Raw genomic sequence first — 8,200 nt, 5'->3', positions numbered from 1 at the left:
TCTTGGAGAATGATATATAAAGAGGGAGCCAACCCGTCCTCTTCCCTCCACAGCGCCGGTTTTCATCCTCACAGCCCTGTCACTCCATCAGACAGGAAATCACTCGCAGGTCAGTCCTCTTACAGCTCTGTGAGTTTATGATCAAATATAACAAAGTTCTCAATAAATATGAAAAATATTTTGTAAAATAATGTCGTGTATTATTTGTAATGCTCTTCACACCAATACTCTGATCTTTACCTGTGTATGTATGCGAGTATGTTTCTCATGACTTTGCAAAGTTTTTGATCAAAAGGATCATCCTGCTGAAATGCTTGAAGTTAAAGCTGCAGACAATTATAAATTGTGCCTAGATATGAAGTTATGTGTAATGGATGAGTATGGAGTGTACTGTGTGCAACAAGTGTGCAGTCATTTAAAAGCTTCCCAGGATGCACCTCAGTTTCTCACTGTACTATATTAATGTAAACTGTGCAGGATGGTCATAATGAAGAATGTGTGTGTGTGTGTGTGTGTGTGTGAGACAGTGGTCATTATGGTGGGTCTGAAGCCGTCCGATGTTCCTCCTCCTCCGGCGGTGAAGGTCCTCAGCGCAGGGATGGCCGGCTGCATCGCGGATCTGGTCACCTTCCCTCTGGACACGGCTAAAGTGCGCCTGCAGGTACAGACGGGACGTCCCAGAACAGCCTCGGGACTCAGACTGTGTTTGCACCAATAATACTTCTATATTTATGTTATTATATATCAATAATCTGGGTAGTTAGGAGTTTTGCTAATTCATTTATTTCTTTGTTTAATATTTATATTCTTTTTTCAAATTTGTATGAATAATATTTGTATTTTGTAGATTTCTGAAGAATATATCATCAATATGAAAAATATTATAATCTGTTCCTGAATATGATTATATTAAATGTTATATATAATACTATATATTTATATATATTTATATAATATTTATGTACAATTTTATATATATATATATATATATATATATTTCCTGTATATAATACTATATATTGATATACTGTATATGTATATATATTTATATTGTATTTATATTAAATTATACATATATATATATATATATATCATTTAAAATTGTTAATCTATTTAAAATGCATATGATTGATTTAAATTATTATTTAAATATATAATATATATTGCAATATACTATATTATGTTTTTGCACTAATAATATTTTTATGAATATTATATAAATAATCTGGGTAGTTAGACGTTTTGCTAATTAATTTATTTCTTTGTTTAATATTTATATAAATTTTTCAAATTTGTATTAATAATATTTCTATTAATAGTTCAAATTGTAAATATATATATATATATATATATATATATAAAATAAAAAATCTGTTTAAAATTATTATAATCTGTTCCTGAATATAACTATATGAAACGTTATATATAATACTATATATATATATATATATATATATATATATATACGTATATATACAGTATATATATATATATATATATATATATATAATATTTATATATAGTCTTTTCCTGCTTGCATGATTGATTTGAATTATTATTTAAATATATAATATATATTGCAATATACTATGTGTTTGCTCTAATAATATTTTTATATAAATAATCTGGGTAGTTTGGGAATTTTGTCAGATATTAACATTTAAAATTGTAAATCTATTCCTTCTTTTTTTAAAGGTTAAATATTAAATGTTAAACATATTCCAGTTCCACAGATCAGGCTTAATCTAGTCCCAGACTAAAATGGATGTTTGAGCTGAAAGCGCTGATATATGTCATTGTTTTATCTCAAGATGCACATCAGTAGTGTTTCTAAGGCATGTTTACAAAAGCTACTTGCATGTCTTAATTGATCCAAGACCTAATCCTAATCCTGGCTTAATCTAAACCCTGTCTGTGCAACCAGCCCTGTGTATAGTAAACAAAAACATTTTTGTTGCATTACGATATTTCTTTCTTTATTACATATACTTGCAATTGCAACTCAACCTCTGATCATCTGTATTGCCCCAGATCCAGGGAGAGAAGGTGGTGACGGGCGCTGCCGAGGGCATCCGTTACCGAGGTGTGTTCGGGACCATCAGCACCATGGTGAGAACCGAGGGCCCGCGCTCGCTCTACAACGGCTTGGTCGCAGGTCTTCAGAGGCAGATGGCCTTCGCCTCCATACGAATCGGCCTCTACGACAGCGTCAAGAACTTCTACACGCGGGGCAAAGACAGTGAGTTCAGCTATAACACACATCCCCGCACAGAGAAGGCGAGAGTAAGATCTCTGCGGAGACGAGAGTGTGAGAGTGTTGGGATGAAGGTTTGGTTTTGGCCTTGCAGACCCTAACGTGGGTGTGAGGATCTTGGCGGGCTGCACCACCGGGGCGATGGCCGTGTCCGTGGCTCAGCCCACAGATGTGGTGAAGGTGCGTTTCCAGGCCCAGATGAACCTGCAGGGTGTGGGCCGACGCTACAACGGGACCATGCAGGCCTACAAGCAGATCTTCCAGCTCGAGGGACTCAAAGGCCTGTGGAAGGGTGTGTATTCTGCCCCTAGAGAAGCTGTTACCAAAGCCCTAAACTTTTATTAAAGGGGTACTTCACCTCTGGAAAGATGAATGTGTATATAAAATGGGTCATTTGTGTAGAATTATTTTTGAATTTGGAGCTTTTTAGACTGAGAAAAGCCAGAAAATGTATTTTTGGCTCATGTGGATGAAAGACAACAACACCCAGAATGCACTTGCTTCGCTTCCCTAGGAGGCCACGCCTACCGGTGACTTAGCGCAGTCGTTAAACAACAAGTCTAGGCTACTAGTGAGTCTCCGTGAGTCTAAGTTACATCTTTTAAGTTCTTCAGCAAAAATGACTAGCCTAGCTAATAAAGTTCAAACGTTATTAAAGGCAAGTGAACCGTCAGTAAAAACTAATTTAACAAAGGAAGGTCTAAATAGTTTATTCAGGTACAGACGTGGGCTAATAATCAAGCCTAAATCTAAAATAACACTATACTGAATAAATTAAAAATAGATCAATCTTTGTTAAAGCTGTGATCTACGGAGGCGTATTGCATTCACTTGAAGAAAAAAAAATCGACTCTGTTTTTCTGAATTAACGAGTTAATTTTTCATGAGAAAAAAAAATTTGCTCTGTTTTTCTGAATTAATGAGTTAATTTTTCATGAGAAAAAAAGTTTTTGCTCTGTTTTTCTGAATTAACGAGTTAATTTCTCATGAGAAAAAAAGTTTTTGCTCTGTTTTTCTGAATTAATGAGTTAATTTTTCATGAGAAATTTTTTAATTCAGAAAAACAGAGCAACATTTTTTTTCTCATGAAAAATTAACTCATTAATTCACAAAAACAGAGCAAAAAAATTTATCATGAAAAATTAACTCGTTAATTCATAAAAACAGAGCAAAAAAATCTTTTCTCATGAAAAACTAACTCATTAATTCAGAAAAACAGAGCAATTTTTTTCTCATGAAAAAATAACTCGTTAATTTAGAAAAACAGAGTAGATTTTTTTTTTCTTCAAGTGAATGCAATACGCCTCCGTAGTAATCAGTTATTTGATTAACATATGCTATTTATAGGTTGCTGTCACTTTAAGACCAATATAACGACACGGATCCCATTTCCTTCTCAACAGATTAGTAATTAATAATTTATTTATTCGCATCTTAAAAGACCATTACATAATATGTTTTGGAAAAAGATATTTTGGGCCAAAATAATGTTCTTAATCCTAATCTGGCTTTGCTTAAGAAACAACAGCACTGAGTATATCTTATTTATTATGTGTGATTTGTGTGAATACAGGAACTCTGCCGAACATCACGAGGAACGCCCTGGTCAACTGTACAGAGCTGGTGTCTTACGATCTCATCAAAGAAGCCATTCTCAGATATAAACTCCTGTCAGGTAAGAGCCACCACTGAAAACTCACAGGACGCCTGGAAATCAGGAACCCCCAAAAAGCCAGTTTGATATTTCAATAAACAGGATGAGCACTTTGATATGTCGTTCCCAACATATATGTCATTCATATTGCACAACATCTTGTTTTTGATTAGCATTTTTATTAAGAAGGGATCATTGAATCCATAAAATACGATTTCAGCACATTCCGCAAAACTCAAAGCATATGCCAGCGTGTGTCGGAGCCTCGAAATTAGGCCAAGAGTCCATATGGCGACACAGCAGGAGCGTCTGTGATTGGTCAAAGCTCACACACCCTCCCTTTACTGTCCAACCTCCAATAACCAGTGTGGATCGTGGTGGAATCAACCAGTACAAACCACTTCCACCAGATAAGATAGAACTGGTTACCAGCAAACCCTTACATGACATCAGCACATGTGTAGTGAAGGCAGTGTTAACTTACACTACAATTAGAAATGATACCTTGCAAACTAACTGAAATAGTTTCTTTTCTTTCTTTCTTTCAATTATCAACAAAGAATTTGAATTGTTTTAAGTAGTAAAATTACTAAAACCAAATGTGAAATAAAAATCAATTAAAGCTAAATAAAAATATTTCATCTCTCTTTTCAAAACTACCAAACTTAAAATTAAAGTGAAAACTGTAAATATAATAAAAATATATTTTTATATTTTCCATTTTAATTTTAGTTAATTCTTTATTAATTTTTTTTTTAAACAACAAAAAAATGTCAGTATATTTCATTTTTTAAATTATTTTAAATAATGTTTTTTTTATTTCAATGAAACGATTTTATTATGTTTTAGTTTGATAATGTTTTTTGCTTAATACTTAGTATTTTTAGAGGATTTTATGGTACTAAATTATATATATGGAATAGTTAATCCATGTGTTACCATGTATAACTTTAAACTGTAATAAATCTTGAAAGCTTTGAGCACAGACTTAAGTTTGGTCTCTTTTTAAAGTCTCTTTTTGTTTTAGTTTATTATTATGAAAAATAATATTATTCAAAATTTAAATTGTATATGACAAAGTATATATTTTCTCTAAAACTCTGAGAAAATCAAAGTCATAAATCTAAGCAAGTTGTGCTCCAAATTTGAGGTTGATATTTCAAAAAATAATTAGTAAGACAAACGTTTGCACTGGATAAAATGTTAGTTTTCAATTCGTTTAATTTCCGATGCGAACAATACATGTAACTTTTTTTCAGGACCATTTAACCATTTTAAAAGCTGTCCATGATTTTGTGTGTGTGTGTGTGTGTGTGTGTTCACGCTGTTAGCGCCAAAACCTTTACTAAGTTTCGTACCATTCTGATGAAGTAAAAAATTCAAAAGATTCGTATTTTCGGTCAAAAATAACTCTTGAAAATGAGAAACGTTGCAATAAAATACATCCTTTTAATATTTCACTTTATTTCAGTTAACTTGTTATTTCAAGTAATACATTTTTTTAAATGTTTTAGTTAACTAGAATAACTTGCACTGGACACATTGAACGAAATGAACAAAATGAACGAAATGATCAGTAATATGTATTCCTGTTTTTGCATCGCAGACAATCTTCCGTGTCATTTTGTGTCTGCGTTCGGCGCCGGTTTCATCACGACCGTGATCGCGTCCCCAGTGGACGTGGTGAAGACTCGCTACATGAACTCTCCTCCCGGTCAGTACAGAAGCTCTATCAACTGCGCCTGGACGATGATGACCAAAGAGGGACCGACCGCCTTTTACAAAGGGTGAGTGATCACACACTGTAACACTCATCCTATCTGTCCTGCGTGCTGTTTACGACTTATAGGGCCTAGTATACGACTGGGATCAGCGTTACATTACGAAATCTTGTTCGAGACTACTTTCACAATTGCATCATGGTTAATTAAAGGGATTAGACTTTATTTCGATAGTCCACTTTAGACATTCTACTAAGTATAAGTAACTTTTTAACTATATGTCATCTGACTCTCATTAGAGTATTATTAGTGTAGTAGACTGTTAGGTGTTAGGGTTCGGGTTAGTAGAATAAGTTTACTTGTAGTTGCCAAGTCTGTTGGGGGACAAACAAAGTAAAGTGTTAGCAAATATTAAAGGGATACTTCAGGATTTAGCATTAAGCTTTGTATTAGTAGCAAACCTGTAGTATTTTCAAATTACCATGCTTTCCACCCTCATATTCCACTGAGACGAGAGATTTATGTATTTTTTTGTCTGGAAAAAATCCTACAATGATGTAAAAATCTTGTGTCATCGGAGGATTTTGTTGTCCAGAGGCTGAAGACTACAGTCAGTAGTAGGGCTGTCCCGCATGTCCTCAACCCGTCCATAGAGGGCGATCTCACTCACAGAATGAACACATAGTGTCGGCCATCTTGTTTTGGAAGCGAAGCTAGCAGGCTCTTGTTTTGTGGAGAAAGCTGAGTAGTCGGGGTTACAATCCTCTTTTTCCCGGACATATCCGGCCGTCGATGTCCGGGATTCAGCTTTTTCTTTCTGCAGTCGCCATTCATTGTTTACATGCACAGCTTTTGTTTCAATCTAACTGAATTAATCCCGATTGGTGAATCTGAATGTAGTGTTTGCATGAACGCTAAACAAGTGATCGGTTGATGTGCGTTTTAACATCGCTAAGAAAATTCCCGCTCCTCTGTGAGAGATACGAGACCGGTGCGTCTCACAGGTGTCGCTCATCGGTAATCATGCCACCGGCCTCGCACCGTTCTCCCGCGGCCCTCACTCGTCCCGCTCGCCACAGTAAACATGATGAATGGCGACTGTAGAACGCAAAAGCCGAATCCCGGACATTTTGGGCGATCTCGAAACACATTTTCAGACAGATTCGTCACAGAGACTCACTAGTAGCCTAGACTTGTTGTTTAACTACTGCGCTCTGTTACCGGTAGGCGTGGCCTCCTAGGGCAGCAAAGCAAGTGCATTCTGAGAGTTGTTGTACAGAATACATTTTCTGGCTTTTCTCAGTCTAGAAAGCTCCAAATTCAAAAATAATTTCACATTTCTTCTACATAAATGACCCATTAAATTAAATACACATTCATCTTTCCAGAGGTGAAGTATCCCTTTAAGCAGAAATCCTCTAATGAAAGTTAGCTGTGATGTAGCTGCAAAATAGTTAGTACAACCTCTAAAATGGACTATCAAAATCAAGTGTTACCATTAAAAGTGAATAATAATAAAACTGTTTATTATGAACTCGCACTGAGGTTTTGTTGCCTGTCGCTTTAAATGCTCAAGCTTTACAGCAGGATGGATTCTGATTGGCTGTCAATGTTTTGATTGTTCATCAACTGGAAACAAAACACATTTTGAAAGTGATTCCAACGATATTGTTTATCCTTGTGTGACGCACAACCATTCTTTTATTAGAACTCGTTATAGTTTTCGTTAACAGACGAAACGTCCCTTTTTCCTTCAGGTTCGTTCCATCGTTCCTGAGGTTGGGCTCCTGGAACGTGGTGATGTTCGTGTCGTTCGAGCAGCTGAAGAGGGCTTTGATGATGTCCCGGGACAGATTCGAAGCCACCACGTAGAGGCTAAACTCACTCACATCCTTTCAAACACACGGACTCACACGAGCAGCTGTTTTAAACACCTAACGTGACGATGAAAACCAGATGCGCAGGCGCAGAAACTTCCACTTTGGAAGCTGAACAGGCAACTGTACGGGATACATCAGAATCAGATCGTCATCGTTTCTCCTTCAGGGCATTTTTCATGTATGATAATTATGAAGCCGTTGAACAACGATTGATCACCCATCACACATATTGAAATGAGAGGATATTCTGAACCTCACCCCCCTTGATATGTTAATGTACAAAATGTTTATGTAATATATTTATCTTTCCTCATTTTTTAAGCAATTAGTGCTTTGTTTAAAGCAACCATTTACTTTAATGTGTATTTAACTCTAAAACCTATCCAACACGTAACCCTGGAATGACCTAGAAAGTGAGATTGCCTCAGGAAACCTATAAAGACACAAAGATTCGCATGTATGCATCAATAAAACACCTTTATACACCTTCTGGATGTGTCTATGGAATATTTGTGATACTATGTGAAATAAGATTGAAATCCAAAGAAATATGAGTTTACATTCGTAGACATCTTTAGGCCTACATTCATGCTGATGCAAATCATTTACATTTAAAGATTTTTAATGTATTAATTGGTTTGTATTGCCAATGTGTGAACAGCTTGTAACGAAACTTTACGTTTATCGCACG

General features: G+C 35.5%; 1 protein-coding gene across 1 annotated transcript; it reads left to right on the top strand.

Annotated features, from left to right (window-relative positions):
* Window positions 1-7,999, top strand: ucp1 (uncoupling protein 1). The gene is made up of 7 exons (XM_039685796.2): window positions 1-109; window positions 528-661; window positions 2,032-2,239; window positions 2,349-2,546; window positions 3,828-3,929; window positions 5,515-5,695; window positions 7,387-7,999. Exons 1-7 carry the CDS (start codon window positions 10-12, stop codon window positions 7,499-7,501), a joined length of 1,038 nt encoding a protein of 345 aa, XP_039541730.2. The 5' UTR covers window positions 1-9; the 3' UTR covers window positions 7,502-7,999.
* Window positions 8,000-8,200: the final 201 nt, after the last annotated feature.

Source organism: Pimephales promelas, chromosome 6 (assembly GCF_988280905.1).
Source record: "Pimephales promelas chromosome 6, fPimPro1.hap1.1, whole genome shotgun sequence".
NCBI classification, from domain to species: domain Eukaryota; kingdom Metazoa; phylum Chordata; class Actinopteri; order Cypriniformes; family Leuciscidae; genus Pimephales; species Pimephales promelas.
Note: the sequence above shows the minus strand (reverse complement) of the source record. Positions and strands in the feature narration are given on the sequence as shown.

What these genes read in the sequence shown, in the direction of transcription:
- ucp1 (XM_039685796.2), top strand. Translation starts at nt 10, where the DNA reads ATGATATATAAAGAGGGAGCCAACCCGTCCTCTTCCCTCCACAGCGCC. An exon ending in CGGCTAAAGTGCGCCTGCAG is followed by an intron (nt 662 to 2,031) that starts GTACAGACGGGA and finishes GTATTGCCCCAG; the next exon opens with ATCCAGGGAGAGAAGGTGGT. An exon ending in CTACACGCGGGGCAAAGACA is followed by an intron (nt 2,240 to 2,348) that starts GTGAGTTCAGCT and finishes TTGGCCTTGCAG; the next exon opens with ACCCTAACGTGGGTGTGAGG.